General features: G+C 55.5%; 8 protein-coding genes across 8 annotated transcripts; 6 read left to right on the plus strand and 2 right to left on the minus strand.

Moving 5' to 3' along the window:
* Positions 1 to 631: 631 nt before the first annotated feature.
* CPAR01_00299 (dihydrodipicolinate synthetase) lies at positions 632 to 1,753 on the plus strand (the record flags this gene model as incomplete). Its single annotated transcript, XM_060484591.1, has 3 exons — positions 632 to 1,086; positions 1,152 to 1,244; positions 1,318 to 1,753. 3 exons carry the CDS (start codon positions 632 to 634, stop codon positions 1,751 to 1,753), a joined length of 984 nt encoding a protein of 327 aa, XP_060355448.1.
* Positions 1,754 to 2,235: 482 nt separating this feature from the next.
* On the plus strand, positions 2,236 to 4,105 carry CPAR01_00300 (uncharacterized protein; the record flags this gene model as incomplete). The annotated part of the gene is made up of 4 exons (XM_060484592.1): positions 2,236 to 2,526; positions 2,614 to 2,918; positions 2,987 to 3,423; positions 3,483 to 4,105. The coding sequence occupies 4 exons, from the start codon at positions 2,236 to 2,238 to the stop codon at positions 4,103 to 4,105; spliced, it is 1,656 nt and encodes a 551-aa protein (XP_060355449.1).
* A 495-nt stretch (positions 4,106 to 4,600) lies between these two features.
* On the plus strand, positions 4,601 to 5,864 carry CPAR01_00301 (uncharacterized protein; the record flags this gene model as incomplete). The annotated part of the gene is made up of 4 exons (XM_060484593.1): positions 4,601 to 4,955; positions 5,013 to 5,094; positions 5,145 to 5,709; positions 5,817 to 5,864. 4 exons carry the CDS (start codon positions 4,601 to 4,603, stop codon positions 5,862 to 5,864), a joined length of 1,050 nt encoding a protein of 349 aa, XP_060355450.1.
* An 861-nt stretch (positions 5,865 to 6,725) lies between these two features.
* CPAR01_00302 (fungal specific transcription factor domain-containing protein) lies at positions 6,726 to 9,575 on the plus strand (the record flags this gene model as incomplete). Its single annotated transcript, XM_060484594.1, has 5 exons — positions 6,726 to 7,939; positions 8,050 to 8,481; positions 8,535 to 8,946; positions 9,006 to 9,452; positions 9,516 to 9,575. The coding sequence occupies 5 exons, from the start codon at positions 6,726 to 6,728 to the stop codon at positions 9,573 to 9,575; spliced, it is 2,565 nt and encodes an 854-aa protein (XP_060355451.1).
* A 238-nt stretch (positions 9,576 to 9,813) lies between these two features.
* On the minus strand, positions 9,814 to 11,762 carry CPAR01_00303 (dihydroxyacetone kinase; the record flags this gene model as incomplete). The annotated part of the gene is made up of 4 exons (XM_060484595.1): positions 9,814 to 10,424; positions 10,498 to 10,746; positions 10,813 to 11,577; positions 11,660 to 11,762. 4 exons carry the CDS (start codon positions 11,760 to 11,762, stop codon positions 9,814 to 9,816), a joined length of 1,728 nt encoding a protein of 575 aa, XP_060355452.1.
* A 952-nt stretch (positions 11,763 to 12,714) lies between these two features.
* Positions 12,715 to 16,111, plus strand: CPAR01_00304 (male sterility protein; the record flags this gene model as incomplete). The annotated part of the gene is made up of 4 exons (XM_060484596.1): positions 12,715 to 12,987; positions 13,074 to 13,822; positions 13,874 to 15,581; positions 15,656 to 16,111. The coding sequence occupies 4 exons, from the start codon at positions 12,715 to 12,717 to the stop codon at positions 16,109 to 16,111; spliced, it is 3,186 nt and encodes a 1,061-aa protein (XP_060355453.1).
* Positions 16,112 to 16,700: 589 nt separating this feature from the next.
* On the plus strand, positions 16,701 to 17,548 carry CPAR01_00305 (uncharacterized protein; the record flags this gene model as incomplete). Its single annotated transcript, XM_060484597.1, has 2 exons — positions 16,701 to 16,951; positions 17,188 to 17,548. 2 exons carry the CDS (start codon positions 16,701 to 16,703, stop codon positions 17,546 to 17,548), a joined length of 612 nt encoding a protein of 203 aa, XP_060355454.1.
* A 1,111-nt stretch (positions 17,549 to 18,659) lies between these two features.
* Positions 18,660 to 18,776, minus strand: CPAR01_00306 (uncharacterized protein; the record flags this gene model as incomplete). The annotated part of the gene is made up of 1 exon (XM_060484598.1): positions 18,660 to 18,776. One exon carries the CDS (start codon positions 18,774 to 18,776, stop codon positions 18,660 to 18,662), a length of 117 nt encoding a protein of 38 aa, XP_060355455.1.
* Between the last annotated feature and the right edge of the window lie 144 nt (positions 18,777 to 18,920).

Here is an 18,920-nt window from a genome sequence, read left to right on the forward strand (position 1 = left end):
GTCACTCCTTTCACAAACAACAATTTCCCCAAGAGCTCTTATATCTCCATTTTGAGGCTGTCGTCACTCCCATCTCGCCTGCAAGATTTCCGCATCACATAATGAGGGGTGTCTAACACGGTCCGTTGGCACGGAATTGGCCTTATGTAAACCTCTTTTTCCGGCCTTTTCCTCCCGTCTTCTCTCCCCCCACTTAACTCTGCATGGCTCCCGCCAAGCAAGACGACGTCCGACAGCCGGGACCCGTTCGTAAGAAAACCCCTTGAGACTAAAGTTGCTAGAGACGGTCCAGACGGGATGGTGTCGGGATGTTCCCCGCTCGGTGGTCTTCTTTGGCGCAACTTGCCCCCACCCCCGCGTCATCACACCCCGAGAACGCCATCGAACAAGTCCCTCGCGGGATTGCCGAGGGGCACCGAGACCGGGTCTGACACGTTTTCCATCGTGAACGTAAATTCCAACGAGGGGTCAACAGAAACCTCGTGACCAAAAGAAGAACATTGCAGCATTGTGATACCCAGAGTCGTCAACCTCATCCCCCAAGTCTCTCTCAAGTGAAGTCAGTCTCTCACAACCTCTAGCTACCTAATTCTTCCCTCTTCCTCACTCACAAACACACATACACATCACAATGGCAGACGTTAGAGTACCACCCACGGGCGTCTTCGTCCCAGTCCCAACCTTCTTCCACTCCGCCTCTGATTCCGCAGGCGCCCTCCAGCCCAAGGTCGACATCGACACGCAAGTGAAGCACAGCGTCTACCTCGCAAAGAATGGCATCCGCGGCCTAGTCCTCCTCGGCTCGACCGGCGAGGCCATCCACCTGAACAAGGCCGAGCGTCACGATCTCGTCGCCGGCGTCAAGAAGGGCCTCGAGGAGGCCGGTTTCCCCGACTACCCTATCATGGCCGGCGTCTTGACCAACGGCATCGACGAGACTCTCGAGTGGCTCGACGACTACGCAAAGGCCGGCGCTCAATGGGGTCTGGTGCTCGTTCCCGGGTACTTTGGTACCGCCGCGAACCAGGAGAACATCAAAGAGTGGTACACTGTCGTCGCTGACAAGAGCCCTCTGCCTATCCTTGTGTGAGCTTTGCATTGTCAATTGCGGTGTGCGCGCGCGAGATGATATTCGTGCTGATGCGGCCTAGATACAACTACCCCGGCGTCACAAACAACGTCCTCGTCGAGCCCGACACGTACAAGGACCTTGCCCAACACCCCAAGATCGTCGGTTGCAAGATGTAAGTTAATGCACAAAGATTTACTCCGCCTCTACCTCAAGAGCCCTTCTAACGCGATCCCCCAAATCCCCAGGTCCCATGGAAACGTCTCCCTCCACCTCCAAGTCTCCTCCGACCCGCGCATCGACCACTCAAAGTTCCGCGTCTACAGCGGCTTCGGCCAACAGCTCGCGCCCATCGTCCTCTTCGGCGCCGCGGGCGTCATCGACGGCCTCGCCGCCTTCTACCCCAAGACGGTCTCGCGCCTCTTCAGCCTGGCGGAGAAGCGCCCTGTCGACCAGGCCACCCTCGAGGAGGTGCAGCGCCTGCAGTACGCCGTTAGCCGCGCCGAGGACTTTATCGGCAAGACGGGCATCATTGGTATCCGCGAGGGTATCATCCGCAAGGCCGGCTTCGGCGCACTCGAGGGCGGGCGGTTGCCGCTCAAGGGACGCTTGGATGAGGGTACTTTCAAGGCGTTGGATTCGCTCTTGTTTTCGGATATTCAAAAGATTGAGGACTCTTTGTGAGATACACTAGTAGTTTAGATGAGTTGTAGCTGGGAGCTTACGAATTACATGATTGGCCATGATACCAAATATTGAGAGCTTGGCTTAGCCGTCAGGCACTATTTTGGTGCCACGGAAAAGCACGCTGCTTGTTTCGCGTGCCCGTTTCTGTCTCATGGTAGCGTTGCGCCTAGTGGACCTTGATGCCGATGAACCCAGTGCAGTGGCCGGTCTATTCCCCATGATCCTCCTTTCCAACGCCGTCCCTCCACGTCTCCCCACGCCTTCTCTGACGCCGTCTATCCGAGATGTGAGAAGTCTGGTGCGAGTGGTTGTCTGCTTGCGGACTAGGCCTCTGTAGATGAGGTGTAGTCTGTTGGGAGAATGCGTCGACCTATCTACGCTTGTATATATGGAAATATGATGACCACCTTGAAATCTTAACTTGACGATGTCAGCCTCTTACCCCAGCCCTTTGGTATCGATACGTTGACCGGTTTGCAATGTCTACCAACCTTTCCTCCGAACGTGCCGATATGCAGCCTTCCGGGCCTCAGACTATAGGGCACGGCATCGACGAGCTCAAGCCGAGTGCGTCCCAATTTGAGACCATGGAAGAAGGCGACCCTCATGAATTCAAGCTTCCCAAGACTGGTGGGGATGTTGCCTTGGCACTCTTCGATAACATGGGCGATGTGCACGAATCCATCGATCCGGAGGAGGAGCGACGACTAGTCCGCAAGGTAGACTGGATGATTCTTCCATATATTTCAGTCTGCTACGTCTTCTTCTACGTAAGTCAAAGTGCCTAGTCCTACTGCCAAGCACCGCCCCCAAAAGGCTTGTTTATGGTAACCAAGATCCATGTCTAACCTGGGCAGATTGACAAAACCACCCTCTCGTACGCTGCCATCTTTGGTATTCAGAGTGATCTCAACCTCAAGGGCACCGAGTATAGCTGGCTATCATCAATCTTTTACTTTGGGTTTCTGATCTGGGCTCTGCCTACAAACTTCATGCTGCAGAAGTTCCCTATTGCAAAGTATCTCGGCCTCAACATCTTTGCTTGGGGTACTTTTCTTATGCTCCAAGCTGCGGCACCCAACTTTGGAGCTTTAGCCGCACTTCGTGCCATCAGCGGAGCAGCAGAAGCGTGCGCTGACCCTGCCTTTATGATCATCACCAGGTCTGCAGGCCCCAGCCTTTTGTCAATTTAGATTATCTTCCGCGTCGAATGACGCTAACGGATCTCAGCATGTGGTACACCCGCCGAGAGCAACCCATCAAAATCGGGCTCTGGTACACCGCCAACGGCGTCGGCATCGCCCTTGGCGGCCTCCTAGGCTACGGCATCGGCAACATCAAAGGCGCGCTGGCGTCCTGGAAGTATGAGTTCATCATCGTCGGCACCCTGTGCTGCGCGTGGGGCATCGTCATTGCCGTGTTCCTGCCGGATAACCCCATCACGAGCAGCAAGCTTACAAACCGCGAGAAGAAGATCATCGTCGAGCGGTTACGCGAGAATCAGACTGGCGTGGAGAATAAAACGCTGAAGCTCTATCAGGTGCGCGAGGCGTTCACGGACTACAAGCTGTACTTTTTCTTCATGATTGCCTTGTTGCAGGCGATTGTGAATGGGGGGACGTCTAATTTTGGAACTCTGATTATCAAGGGCTTCAAGTTTTCGACGTGTAAGTCAAAACCTCCTCACCGCTCAGTTATGACGAACTTCTAACATGCCGTTGTCAAGTGATTACGGCGGTCCTTCAGATTCCATACGGAGCCATCATCTTCATCGCAATCCTAGCATGCGTCTTCATCAACGACAGGCTGCCGCCAAATAACCGCTGCTTCGTGCTGGTGCTCTTCTTATTACCCAACGTCGCTGGGGCACTTGGTCTCCGCTTTGTCCCTGATGACCAGCAGGTCGGCAGGCTAATCTGCTACTACGTGAGTTCTCCCGCAAGTGAACCTCCCGACATGCACCATGCTAACAAGCCTCAACCAAAGTTAACCGGTTCTGTCAACGCCTCATTCGTACTTCTCCTCTCACTCCAAACCGCCAACATTGCTGGACATACCAAAAAGGTGGTCACCTCCGCGTGCCTGTTTTTGGGATACTGCGTCGGCAACATCGCGGGTCCCTTCTTCTACAAGTCAGATCAGGCGCCTAAGTATGAGTTGGGTATTTGGAGTATGATTGTCGCTCACTTGCTTGAGGTTGTGGTTGTGATTACACTGCGGTTTCTGCTCAAGTGGGAAAATGATAGGCGGGACAGAATGCAGGGGGAAGTCGCTGAGGTTGATCTGGATGCGACGGCGTTTGGGGATTTGACGGATCGTGAGAACTTGAACTTTCGGTATATTTACTGATCAAGTGTCAGGTCTGCTGACTCAGAGACGTTCTGCCATAAGATTTGCGCTGTGAGTGTGCGGTCTGGGTGCAATTTAGATCACTGAAGCTGGGGTTCATGTTAGTCTAGAAATCGTAGCATTGCCACACTCTATAGCGTAATAATCACAGATATTGCAGTGGCCAAAGTTCCTTAAACTACGTAAAGCAAGCATCAGCGTCTCAAGCCATTCGCATGATAGCTTGCTCAACTCGCTTGTAGCTAGAGTGAGATGCATCGCGTGCTGAAGAGTAATATCGTGGACTCACTAATAACGGATAATGATCCCCACAAAGACGCGGTTTTAATTCGGACGTAGTAAACCGCTGCCGACGCCGGTGCATTTGGCGCCGACAGCTAAATGCTAAAGTCTGCGCGGCTTCACCTTCACCACACCTCACTCAATTCTCATTGCGCTCACCAAGACTCATCGCAGCATCAACTACAACGCCCTGGCATTCACACTGTATTCATCATGTCATCTTCTGCGACTCCCGCAAGACCACCGTTTTCATCTCTCCCCCTAGACCCTGCTGGGCCGCCTGGGAACGCATGGGGTCTGTACGGCAAAGATGACCGCTTAGGGGCGCTGAACCTTCTCACCCCCACAGTCGTGGCCGCTGCGGCAGCATCTGAGATTCGAACTGGCCAACGAGTATCACTGGATTGGTCATTGAATAATCCCTCTCAGCCAAGCTTCGATCGGGCGCCATTTGAGTCTAGACTCGTCAACCGAGCTCATCCGAGTGGCGAGAAGAGGACCGTCAATGATGATATCTTGCACTTTAACACGCAATGTAGCAGCCAGTGGGACGGCTTCAGGCACTATGGTACTCAACTGAAGGCTGCTAATAAGTGATCCATATCACTAACTGTCATGACCTAAGGGTACCAGAAAGCCAAGCGATACTACAACAACACGACCCAAGATGACCTGGATAACCCAAAAAACATTGGCATAGACGGCAAGTTGACCTTCGAAACTGTGCGTTCATCCTTATTTGGTGACTGACTTATAGCGCAGCTTGGGTCGAAAAGGGCGGCATCGTCGGCCGCGGCGTCCTCCTCGACTACGCCAGCTTCTGCGCCCGCCACTCCCTGCCCCTCGATGCCTTCACCAGCAGCGACATCTCCCTCGCCCATCTACAACAGATCGCCGCCGAGCAAAACATCACCTTCCGGCCGGGCGACATCCTCTTCATCCGCTCCGGGTTCACGGCAGGCTACAACGCCAAAGACGACGCCGCGCAAAAGGCCGTCGCGGCGCGCGCCAGCCCGGACTTTCTCGGTCTCGAGCCCACGAAAGACGTGCTCCGCTGGATATGGGAGACGGGATTCGCGGCCGTGGCGGGCGACGCGCCGAGTTTCGAGAGGGCGCCCATCGCGGGTCCGCATACGGCTGTCGGCGGCGTGTGGAAGGGCGAGGCGTGGGAGGAGGAGATGCAGGGCGGTGGTTTGTTGCATCAATGGCTGCTGGGAGGTTGGGGATTGCCCATTGGGGAGATGTTTGATCTCGAAGCTCTGAGTTCGACGTGTCAGGAGCTGGGAAGATGGACCTTTTTTGTGAGCAGCGTGCCGCTCAAGGTAAGTCTTGAACATTGGTTCTTCTCCAGTTCGTTCTTCTGCATTACTCATGTTGGAGGGCATGTTCGCCTTGAAAAAGCGTACTGATGATTTGTTTCCACCTATAGGTTCCGGGCGGTGTTGCTAGCCCTCCCAACGCCGTTGCCATCTTCTGATCCCAGTGTCACATAGTCTTGGGATGGTCATGCTACTTAGAGTTTTGGCCACGTTTTGTGAGAATAATAGAGTTGCTTTGTTGTTCTAGTCTTCTTCACCTCGGTGTACCTTGGTGTTCGGGAGTGTAATCAATGTGTCAATGTTCCATTTCTGGCCATCCCCGATGATGGGATGTTGCTGGTTCGCTTGGCTTTGCTCGGACTTTGCGGCTGGTTGGCGCGTTTGCAGATCCCTGACATTTTCAAAATTAATGGTCTGTCGTCTCTGGAACATAATTCTTCGTCTCTCTGAATTTCGAAAGCTTGGCGAGTTGTCAGCACATCATCGTTTAGAGAGTCCTCTAATTCGAATTGGTCAATCGTCATCTCGTGTTACTCTCATCCAGTCTCAAGAGTCAAGACCCCCTAGCCCTGCTAGCATATGCCATGTAAGTTGGGAGCCCCAACGACCACCGCCCCAACCATTCAACTCTGTATGCCAGTCTAGATGATTCGACTCGGGGGTACCAGGGGAGCCTCCCCCGCAAGGAACCATCCATCACCCACAAGGATCCTAATCCAGACCGGACCAGCAAGGCGAGATCAGGCCTAGGGGGCCACAAAGGAATTAGGAGGCAGACTAGGAAGACGGGGACCGGCCGGGTACCCCGCATTGTCTTCCCCATTCCCAAAAGGATTAAGAATGAGGTGACATTTCCGTCTTTCCACGTCCGCCGCCTGTGGTCCCCCTCTCTTCCCCCTTCCCTTCCCACTCACTCGACCATGTTTCCGTGTGTCCAGCTCCAGCAGCAGGATCAGGGGAGTCTGCCGCCAAATTGCTGCCGCACTACGGAGTAAGCCTCCCTCTCAGGGACACGGCAAATGGACCTGGACACCGACCAAGGCGACTCCGGTGTCGGCATCGGCACCGGTAGCAACGGCAACGGCAATGCCATGGTGAATGGAATCCACCACCCCGGTGTTCGCCGCCATTCCCAATCACACCATAATGGGAGAGGAGGAGGAAGTCTTGGTAATCATAGTCACGGCAATGGAAGCAAGCACGGCAACGGCAATGGAAACGCATCGTCGAGCGGCAATGGAACCGGGAACGGCCGCCACGGCAGCACCAGCAGCAGCAGCATTCATGTTCACAATGAGAACAGCAACGGCAACGGCAACGGCAATGGAAATCACAACCAGCAGCTGGCATCTCCGCCGCTCACACATCCGTCGAATCCGACCCCTCTGACGGAGAGCGGAAGACGTCGTCGGCACCGCGACAAGGAGCGCGTCCGCGTCACCCGCGCCTGCGACAGGTGCAAGAAGCGCAAGATCCGCTGCACGGGCATCCAGCCCTGCGAGTTGTGCATCCGCACCGAGTCCCACTGCACCTACAACGCGTCTTATGCACGGGGTCGTCAGCCGCCCGTGGCTACTCGGGAGGATGTCGCCCGAATGGACCTCGATGGCCTCGATGTCTCCGTGTCGGACCATCCCAACGCTGCTGCTGCCGCTGTTGCTGGTGAAGATGCGTTGATGGGCTCCTCCATCGTCGTAGACGTCTCTGACCCCGGTGATACTGATCATCAAGACGAGACCATCATGAACGGCACGAGTCTGGCCGTTGTTGGCAGTGTCGGTCCCGGAACCGCTGAGCCTCCCTCTCGGGCCTCTCCTGAACCTACTCAGACGGATCTCCAAGGCCACTATGTCGGTCCCTCGTCTGGTGTCTCTTTCCTGTTGAGAGTCCAGAAACGCCTTCACCAAGCCGTCTCATTCTCACAAGCCTCCTCCATCTTCACCTTTGGCGATGCACCGCTCCCAGACTTTGACCCCAGCGGCGCCTTCTGCGTCCTGCTGTCCAAGGAAGAGGCCACGACCCTCTTGAAGAGATACTTTGAGTTCGCTGTACCAACTCACCGCTTCTTGCACCGCCCCACGGTAGAAGGCTGGCTGGAGGAGTTCTACGATACCATGGGTGCCATGAAGAGCCAGGAGGACGCACCGGCCCGGAGAGCCCTGCTATTTATGGTGTTTGCTCAGGCGCAGGAGTACATGGGCATCACACACTCGCGTGAGAACGCAGACGCCAGGTAAGTTTCAACAACTTCGCGGAGGATACATCTTCCGTCCCATGTTATTTTACACCGTCATTGTCGCATGCCAATATTCGTCTCCGCAAGGACTAACACATGAGGACCAGCGCTCGATACTTCTTGGCTGCAGATCATCAGCTCTCCAAAGAGAGAGGCGCCGTCCGCCTGACCAGTGTCCAGGCCCGGCTATGCCAGTGCTTCTGGCTGCTGTCACAATCTCGCATTAACCACTGCTGGAGCTTGTTCGGCACCGCAGGACACCTTGCTCTCGCCATCGGTCTGAACCGCAACAGGCATGCGGACCCGGCCGGGGGATACAACTACATTGAGCTGGAGTGTCGCCGTCGCACGTTCTGGTGCGCTTACAGTCTCGACAACTATCTCAGCGCTGCACTTGGACGTCCACGAACGTTCCATGATGAGGACATTGATCAGGAACTCCCGTCGTGTTCAGAAGACGCGGATCTCCATGCAGATCACATCACACCCCGTATGGGACGTGGCCAGTCTCTCATGCTGGCCCCGGTTGCTCATGTCAAGTAAGTTATACCTCTCATTCCCTCTCTCGTGCATAGTACTGACTTCAGTCCAGGCTCTCACGGATAGTGAGCATGATCTTGCGTGACCTCTACTCTATAAGACCGTCGTCGTTCTCAAATAGATGTGCTCTGGCGGCGAAATACTCTCAAAATCTGAAGCACTGGAGGGCCGAAATGTCGCAGTTCTTGGATGATGGCGTCAACACGGCATTACTCATTCCCATCTTCCAGCGGCAACGCAACGTGTTAAACCTGGCGTACTGGCATGCTATGATCCTCACACATAGGCCCTTTTTGCTGAGTAACTTTGCCCGGCTACAACGAAACGGTAAAGGCCGTCGGAAGAGTGTGCCACACAAGGACCAGACGGAAGAAAGCGTCAACGCCTGTCTCGACGCTGCGATGCACGTTGTCGACACCGTCAACGATCTTATACAGGCAGGACAGCTATTCCGTGCTTTCTGGGTAAGGCCTGATCAACAGTCTTCATCGAAACCCCCCTGCTAACTCCAAGCCACTTGCAGTTCACTTCCTACTTCGCCTTCTCAGCCGTCGTTGTTCTCTATGTATATACCATCCAGCAACGGACAGCCCCGACAGAGGCATGGCAGGCCTACTTCAACGCGGCATGTCGCTGTCAGACGCAACTAGCCTCGCTCGCCGACAACGAGTCGACGCTAGCGGCGCGATACTGCCTCGTCCTCGAGGAGCTGAGGACCGAAGCGCTTCGACAGACCGAGCGACACCAGAGCCCGGCCATAACCCATCAGACGGGACAAAATGGCGGACAGATCTCCCGCGCCGCTATCGTTGCTTCTGGAAACGAAGATGTCCAGCCGCAGCATGAGCAGCATCACCTGGCCAATCTCAACTTCCCTGATGTGGGACACGCAGACGAGTTTGTTGGGTTTGATGCGAGCCCGAGCAGCTCTCTGGCTGATATGACGAGTTGGGGTCAATTTGACTCCATGGTATGTAATATCCCCATGCCTCGAGGCAAACTCCCCTTGTCAGCGTATTGATATTTGTGTTAGGTCACTTCTGGATTTGGGGGACTTGAAGCTTTACTCAATGATGACTCTCTACGATTCTAACGACTATTGCTGCCAATGTGCTCACGTTTGGATCCGGGTCAATATATCAGCTATTTTTATTGCATCTTGCAATACCTGCGGCGTCCAGGGATGCACGGAGTTCACACTTGCTTCTCCCACTGCCATAGTACTTTGTAGTTTAACCTGATGAAATTAGTTCAAAGTCCCACAACTATGCATTGTCTCTTCATGAAGTACCTTTAAACAAGGTACTGCTACCTACAAGCAACAGCGCAATCTACGAAAGAGCTGCTTGAAGACCCTCGAGAATAGCCAAGACACCCTCAGCACCCGGGTCCGGCACCTTGCCCCAAGCAGACTCCTCAACGTACACCGCCCGACCAAGAGAAGCTGCCATACCCTTAGTAGCCTCGACACCCTTCCTCGCAGCCTCAACCGCATCACTCACGCTCCTCGAGCTCTCCAACGTCCTCACAAATGGCTCCAGTGCATCGATCAGCGTTCTGTCCCCTTGCCTAGCCGGTGTAGCCTGCTGCAGCGTCTCCAGGGCCCCGACGGCAACTTTGGTCCACGCTTGTAAGTCGAGCACGCCCGCGCTAGCCTTGCGCAGCTCCGAGGCCAGCGCCGCGAAGAAGATGCTGTAGATGGCGCCCGAGGTGCCGTCCATGTTGTCTTCGATCACGTTGGTGAGGTCGATGGCCGTGCGGACGGCGTCGTCGCTGACGGAGGATGAGTCGGCGTACTTTTGGACGGCTTTGGCGCCGCGGGCGAGGGTCACGCCGCAGTCGCCGTCGCCTACTTGGGTGTCGTGGGCTGTGATTTGGGGTTCGGCGGCGTTGATTCTCTTCGCGGCCTCGGAGACGACCTTTTTGAAGGTTTCTACGTTGACTGAATGGTTGAAGCAGCTCTGGTCAGCAACTGAGGTTCTTCAAGTGCTATCTTAAGAAGTACTGAAACTTACGTTGCACGCCGCTCTTGGTGGTGTCCTGGGAACCATGTCCTGAGTCGCTGCTCTCAACAAGGCGCTGCTTCACATCTCCGCTGGTCTCATCGCGTGGGGAGTAGGCCCAGCCAATGGCATTCGTGCTGGCGTCGATGTGCTTCAGAATCTCGGGGTTGGCCTTGAGCAGAGTAATGCTGAAGCCGGGTCCGTTCAAACTCGTCATGTAAGTGCCGGAGATGACGCGGGCAAGCTTGAATCCTCGGCCAGCTGAACATTGTTAGCATGGCGGTCAAAGGTTGTTCAATCGCCTTGTTTCTGACGGCTTTGACTTACTCAGAGCATTTGTGACCTTCGCCGTGATGCCACCAAATTCAAGCGGCGAGACACCACCCAGATTATTGACCAGAAGAACAACGTCCTTGGCGTCAGAGAAGTCGACATATGCCCTGTCCGAATCATTGGTGTCGAGAAGCTGTGTAAGCATGGAATCAATGAGCTGAGAAAGCTGCGGCCGAGGCTTCAACACCTGACACCCAGGCTCGTTATGAATGCCCATGCCCAACTCAACCTGGTCCTCAGTCGACGCCGCAGCAGCCTCCCGACCCGGGATATGAACATGCTCCAACGACGCGCCAACAGTCACCAAGCCCTCCGTCACCGTCTTGCCCAGCTTAACCACATCCGCCAGCGAAGCGCCCGTCTCCTTGTACGCTCCCAAAATCTTGTGCACGAGTACCGTGCCAGCCAACCCGCGCCGCCCGACCTTGCCACTCTTCTTACGGCCGACGGAGACGTCATCGCCCACAATTAGAACCTCGACGGGCACGCCGAGCTGGGCTTTGGCCTTCTCGGCGGCGAGGTGGAAGTGAAAGACGTCGCCGGTGTAGTTCTTGATGATGAGGAGAACGCCGGCGGGGCCGGCTACGCGGCTGATGCCGGAGAGGATCTGCGCGACGCTGGGAGAGGCGAAGATGGAACCTGATACGGCGGCCGTGAGCATGCCGTCGCCGACGAAGCCTGCGTGGGCGGGCTCGTGGCCTGCGCCGCCTCCTGAGAGGAGAGAGACGTGTTTTGGGTCATTTTTCGTGAGCCAGAGTGCTGTTGGTCTGAGGTCAGTCCTGCCGCTTACTCTGTTTCTCAATGCTGGTAGTGACTAGGCCGTGAATAACGTCTCACTCACTCTTCTTTGACTTGTCCAAGGTCAGACCAGAACTTTGCAGCACCAAACTCTCGAGGGCATCGAGAACGAGGTCCTCTGCTTCATCGTAGAAGTGTTTCGACATATTGACACAGGCTATACGTGAAGGATTATTTCAGAATATCGACATGAATTCGTCTCAATCTTCTTCCAAACATCTAAGAACTATCGTCTTATGGACATCACTAATAATAAGCGTTCCTCTTTACCCCGCCATAGCAAACCACCCTCACCCAGAATCGTCCGACACCCCGCGTCTCCCCCGCGTGTTCCTCCCCTTGGCAGTTCTCCTCCGGGTCTCTCCAAGAGCTCAAAGCCCATGTAGCTCACGTCAGTCGGATATACTACAGTCCCGTCAAGAAGCACACGATGGAACCATGGAAACGACGGACATCCCACCGGCCGGCAGGCTCTCACCGGAGAAGTGGTCCGTGCATCCCGGGCTGTTTGCCGTCATTGCTTTTCCGTGTCCCCTCACCTTGTGTAAGTGGCTTTTCCGTCCCGGTTGTCTCGGCACGCCCAACTTGTGACCTTGCCGCCGCACTGGCTAGGCCACTGAGATGGAAGGTAACGGCTGGCTGCGTCTGCGGTTCTTGCCACTATGAGGGGTGGGAAAAGGTACCAGAGTATGGAAGAACGGGAATACGGCCATACGGCAGTAGGGAAAAGAAGGCTGGAATGGAGGGTGCGGTGGGCGATCGAGCCCAGTGGACGGACGGAACTGCTAGAGAAGAGAAACCCGGCCTGTTCGTACATGGATATGGTTGCGGGTGTGATCTGGACGGGACTGGTTTGGATGGATGGATGATTAAGATGATAGGCTTTCCAGATCTTTTCTAAAAGAACATCTTATATCAACGCTCACTGGCGGATGAATTAACCAAGTACTTGTCTTGACAGATGTGAATTCTTATCAAGCGGTGTACTCACTCAACGTCAAGCTTCCTTCATTCTTTTTTTCCATACATCTCTGAACACTTGACTTGTTGCTTATCCTCGTCCATCATAACCGCCCAAATCGTGGCGTCCTCTTCAATATGGCTATCCACACGGAAGGCGTGATTCCGCGGTCAATCCTTACGTCAGAGAAGCCCACTGTAGAGATCGTGGAGACTGTCAAGCCTATTGAGCTCAAGACCGTCACCGACTTGCTTCTGAGGCGCGTGGACGAGGCACCAGATGTCGATGTCTTGGCCTACCCCGCTACGGCGCGCGGCAGAGACGACTATGTCAACTACACAGCCAAGGACCTCGATCGCTTCGCCGACGAGGCTGCGCGTAAGTATGCACAAGCCGGTCTTCTCCCAGAGGTATGTACCAAAACTCACCGAGGCACCCCGCTCACCGAGCAACCCCCTAGTCCATAAAGAAGAATATGCCGACTAACAACGACCAGAACCCTTCGTCAAACCAAGCAGAGGTCGTTGCCCTCCTAGCAAACTCAGATATCAACTATGTCGTCTCCATGTTCGCCCTCTCGAGAATGGGCTTCGCCGTGCTCTACCTCTCAACACGTCTCTCTCCAGAGGCCTACGCCAACCTCCTTAAGAAGACGAATTGCAGCAGAATCGTCATCTCGGAGCGGTACAGCGACATGGCCTCCCAAATCAATGCCGAGTCACCCATCACCACTTTCAACATCCTTGACAAGGCCGACTACGACCTCCCGACTCCCTCGGGCGACCGATTCCCCGTATTCACGCACCCCGACGCCGGCAAGCACATCTCCTTCATCGTACACTCATCCGGCTCGACAGGTCTGCCCAAGCCAATCTTTCAGACGCACGCGGCGTGCATCTCAAACTACTCCAGCGGCATTCCCTACCGCGCGTTTTTGACCTTGCCGCTTTTCCACAATCATGGAATCTCGACGCTGTTCCGTGCCATTGTCGCCGGTCACAGGATCGCCATCTACAATGCCAACTTGCCACTTTCTGGAACTACGTTGGTCAAGGCCATGAACGCTACAGAGCCCGGCAGCTTGCACTGCGTGCCCTATGCACTGAAGCTTCTCGCGGAGACGGAGGGAGGTATCGAGGCGCTGCAGAGACTCAAGCTTGTGTTGTACGGCGGCAGCAGTTGTCCCGATGACTTGGGTGATCGACTCGTTGAGGCGGGCGTGTATCTCGTCGGACACTATGGGGCGTAAGTTATCTCTACTCCCGGCCAGCTTGAATCTTACTGACTTTGACACAGCACCGAGATGGGCCAGCTCATGACCTCGTTCCGCGAGCCCGGGGACAAGTACTGGAACTACATGCGGCCCTTGGCATCAGCCAAGCCGTGGCTGCGCATGATTCCCATCGCAGGCGACGTCCACGAGTGCGTCGTTCTTGACGGTCTTCCGTCAAAAGTTATGTCCAACTCGGACGACCCGGCTCCCAACTCCTACCGCACCCGTGACACTTTTGTTCCTCATCCCACGATCCTAGACGCCTGGAGGTACCTAGGCCGTCTTGACGACCGTGTAACCCTGGTGAACGGCGAGAAGGTCCTGCCCATCCCCTACGAGAACCACATTCGTGAGCACGAGCTCGTCCAAGAAGTCGTCGTCTTCGGCGTCGACAAGTCTATCCCCGGCCTCGTCATCATCCCCAGCGAGAACGCAAAGGGTCTCTCAAAGCCCGACATTCTCAAGACCCTGAGCCCCGTCATCGAAGAAGCCAACGCCCGAGCCGAGGCCTTTGGCCGCGTCTCGCCAGAGATGATTAAAGTGGTAGACATTGGCACAGAGTACCCCCGCACGGACAAGGGCACCGTCATCCGCGCCGCCTTTTACAAGCAATTCGCAGACCTCATCGAGGACGTCTATAGACGCTTCGAGGCACCCAAAGACGACGTCACCGGTGGCGAGCTGCTCACCCTCGACCTGCCGCAGCTCCAAGACTACCTCCTCAACCTCTTCAGCTCGACGTTGGGCTTCTCCAAGGTCGAAAAGGACACCGACTTCTTCGAGGCCGGCGTCGACAGCCTCCAAGCCAGTACCGCGCGCGGCCATATCCAGCGCGGCGTCGACCTCGGCGGTAAGACCCTGGGCCAGAACGTCGTCTTCGAGTATCCAAACGTCCTCTCCTTGTCCAAGCACGTCTACGCCCTCCGCACAGGCGAATCTGTAGATGCCGAAGACGAGATCGAGGTGATGAAGAAGCTCATTGCAAAATACTCTGACTTCTCCGAGCGCACGCCGGGCAACATCACCCCAGAAGGTGAGACCGTCGTCCTCACAGGCGCGACGGGCTCCCTCGGCGCACACCTCCTCGCCCAAGTCGTCCGCCAACCCTACGTGAAGGCAGTTTACTGCCTCGCACGCGCCGCCTCCGCCGAAGAAGCCGAATCCCGCGTCCTCGCCTCCCTAACCCCCAAGGGCCTCAGCCTCTCCGAAGCAGACAAGGCGAAAGTGCGCTACCTGCCGACGAACCTCGGCCTTCCTGACCTAGGCCTTCCCGCCGACGCCGCCGCCGAGCTCCGCCGGTCCCTGACGACGGTGATTCACTCGGCCTGGGCCGTCAACTTCAACCTTGGCGTCGCGAGCTTCGAGGCGCAGCACATTCGCGGCGTGCACAACCTGCTCAACTTCTGTCTTAGCACCGAAACGGTCGCGCCCGCAAGGTTGTTCTTCTGCTCGTCTATCTCAGCAGCGGCGGGCACGCCTATCCCAGCGAGGGTGAAGGAGACGTACGTTGAGAAACTGGAACACGCGCAGAACATGGGCTATGCCCGGTCCAAGGTCGTTACGGAGCACATCGTCAAGGCTGCGGCGACCAAGACGGGTATGACGGCGAGGGTTCTGAGATTGGGTCAGATTGTGGGCGACTCAGAGGGTGGCGTGTGGAATCAGACGGAGGCTATTCCGTTGATGATTCGCAGCGCAAAGGTCATCAAGGCGCTGCCTGCTCTGGAAGAGGTAAGCTTTTACTCTCACTACATGACGAGAGATCATAAGGAATGAATCAAGTGCTAACCAAGAATCTCCTGCAGACCCCCTCATGGATGCCAGCCGACAAAATGGCCCTCGCCGTCCTCGAACTCGCGCGCCTCACCGGCCCACGCTGCACGTCCTGCGGCGCACCACCCTCCTCTCCCGACGACGCGGACCTAGACCTCGTATATCAGGTCCAGAACCCGCGCCTGTTCCACTGGACCTTCGACTTCCTGCGAGCCCTCCGCGACGCGGGGCTCGAGTTCCAGATCGTCTCGCAGCGCGAGTGGGTGCGCCGCCTCCGCGAGTCCGACCCGGACCCGGAGCAGAACCCAACGTACAAGCTGTTGGGCTTTTTTGAGGACAAGTACGACAACGACAGGCCCGGTCGTCAGGGTCTCGTGTTTGAGACGGAGAGGACGGGCCAGAGGAGCGCTGCTGTCGGGGACGGGTGGGATGTTGTTGGGAGCGGGCTTGTTGAGAGGATGGTGAGGTGGATGGAGACCCAGTGGTGATGTGTAGGGGGTGTTATACCATGTGTGGACTCATTATTGGCGTTTGACATATTGTAACAAGGCTTTTGAATTGTAGTGCTGTTTGTCTGGATATCATGACTATAAGAGAAATTGGAGTTTCTACATTTCGATCAAGTCTGCCCGCAGAGATATTAGCACGATTCTGGTTTTCTATGTCATTACAGATCTTACAATGAGGGGTTAATTGAGGTTGGGCATGGAAATAGTTCGATATTGCAAACTTTACCCCAAGGAGATGTTCAGGAACGCGGCGGCTGGTCGGCAGTCTTGGGAGTTGTGAGCTGTGAATTTTCGAGACCAGCCGGTGAAGCAAGACACCTTCTCATAAGCGCAGCCAGTCACAGTGATCCCCTCTTGCAGGAAGGTCTTGGAACGGATTCCCAGCCATTGCGCGCCACGAAGAGCGGTAAGACGCATGCTACCGTAGGGGACTCGGACATCCGAAAGCCACATCACCAACCTTGAAAGATTCAGAGGTCGTCTCCAATTCCCATCTTCTTCTTGACTTTCTCTCTTACGCAGCGTCTTCACCCATAGTAACTATTAGATACCGAAAGATTGAAGGGCCATGCATATACCTAGACTCGTAGCCCTGGGCGCAGTCCTCACGACAGCGGTCAAAGCCTTCACCCCGCTCAATATTACGGCGCTCTCAACCCGCGACGGCTACTCCGTCATCGAATGCTGGCAACTCACCTCCATCCCCGTCGAAGCCCGCGCGGCTCTCAACTACGCCGTCGGCGGCGACCTGACGCGCGCAGAGTGGTCCATCATACAACCCAGGACGACGGTGGGAGAGGCCTGGGCGCCGGCTGTGCAGTGAGTCCTTTTTCTTCTTGCATTGCATCTCTCTCTCTCTCTGTGTGTATGTATGGGAGGGATTTCCTTGTTCATGAGACGACCGAGCTTCATTCTCATCTCTTTGTTTTTGTTGAGCTACTCTTCGAAATTTGATGGACAAGGAACAAGGAGGACTCGAATAGTGCGACCTCACGTCAATCTTTTCTCAGTATCGAAAACTCATGACTGACTTGATCCCCGCCAACCTTGTACAGGCTGACAGTCATCCTCAACGGCCTAATCCGCATCACATCGCCAGCACCGCCAAGGAACGCGTCGCAGGCCACACCGTGGCTCTCGCCACCAGGAGGCAGCAGTGGCGACGAGGCATCAACACGTCCGGCGCAGAGGACGGCGTACATTCAGCCAGGCACGGTATCCTCGTCGCTCGTCATCGCGGCGGACTTGAAGAACGCGAGCGTGCACGCGGGACACTTTACCGAGTTCCCCGGCGACGAGCCGACGGTGCTGGTGCAGGTGCCGTTTGCCGGGAACGCGGCGCCGGAGCATGTTGTTCTGGGAGAGGGGCCGTGTGAGAGGGGGAGTTGGGGCGCCGCGATGGGCGGTGGCATCTGACCGATGACCACATGTATCGAAAGAAGGACTTGTGTTTTGCTTGTGATAATGGCGCTCACTCGTGTCGTAGAATACTAACAGTTACTACCTATGACCGTGTATGCAGCTTATGATCCGTCCCGAAGTCTTTTCGGACCAGCGGCACGCCTTGTTGAGATGACTGCCTTAGAGCGGGAGAAGTGAGCGCTATCCCCAGGGAACAATGTCATGGCGCGAGGATTAGAGGCTCACGTTGGCCGACAATGAGACTGAGACTGGGACAGGTACGCAGAGAATGTGCAGGAAAACGTAATGGCCCAGGAAGCATGATTTTGGCCTGAGCCTAATATTGGGCACACGAGTGAGGCGGCAGGGAAGGGAAGCTCGGATTTGAACTGATTTAGGCTCACGGGTTTTGGGTCCTAGCCTTTGGTGCCTTGGTGCTTTACTTGGATCGCCGCTTGGTCGTGTTCGTGGACCGTGTGAGTGATGCATTGAAGATGGCAAAAAAGTCATCCGAATTTCCCAGGTCTACAGACGACGGCGCGGCCGTTCAGTACGTGTGCTCTGCTCACTCGGAATTGTGATCGACTTGGCCATGCCGGGACATCCGCTGTTAGTAAACGAGCGTACGACACGTTGACATAAACTTAGAGATGATCCTTTCGGATAAGGAAATTCACCATTTGTGTGCGTCATGTTTTGTCCCTCTATCGGTGTTCGAGGCACTTTGGCAGTTTGACTGCCAGATATGGGATTAATCGATCATAGTGCAAGAGTGATGGCGCGGACAGGTGATTTCGTGAAGGTCTTTTGCCTCGGGGACTGGATACAACGGCACGGCTGAGACAATAGCAATGGCCGAGGTCCCTTTCCGCGTCGCAAAATTCGAACACAGTAGTCTTGCTCTTGTGCTGCTGTGGTGTGACGGGGACTGACGGCCAGGCCGTGAATCTGTGCGACTGTGCTATTCAGGGTCGACCGTCGAAGACAGAGGGACACAGCGCGAACATTCTCTTTCTTTTCCGTACGTCCAGCAGAGGACGCGTGGATGACCGAAGAGCAGACGAAATCACGAAGTGACAGAAATCAAATGCCCAGGCGGCAGCACCAGAACCTCGGGATGTGACAGTTACGTGACACACGCCCGTAGCCTCCAACAATCTCGCAGCACGGCACGCACGGGTGATCTCGTGGCATGTTTGGCGTAGTAGCGCAGGCTCACTGAAGCATTTCCGTAGGGTAACATTGGTGGTCAGCAACCAGAAACGAATTCAATATTCACAGTATAGCCTGTATAGGAAGATCTCGGCAGTGTACGGGAAAGGGAGGGGCCTAAAATTCCACGATTTGCTCATCTATCCGCACTTTATCCTTCTCTTTCCCGCCCCGC

The sequence above is a fragment of the Colletotrichum paranaense genome, assembly GCF_030867605.1.
Source record: "Colletotrichum paranaense strain IMI 384185 chromosome Unknown Scaffold_1.1, whole genome shotgun sequence".
NCBI lineage: Eukaryota > Fungi > Ascomycota > Sordariomycetes > Glomerellales > Glomerellaceae > Colletotrichum > Colletotrichum paranaense.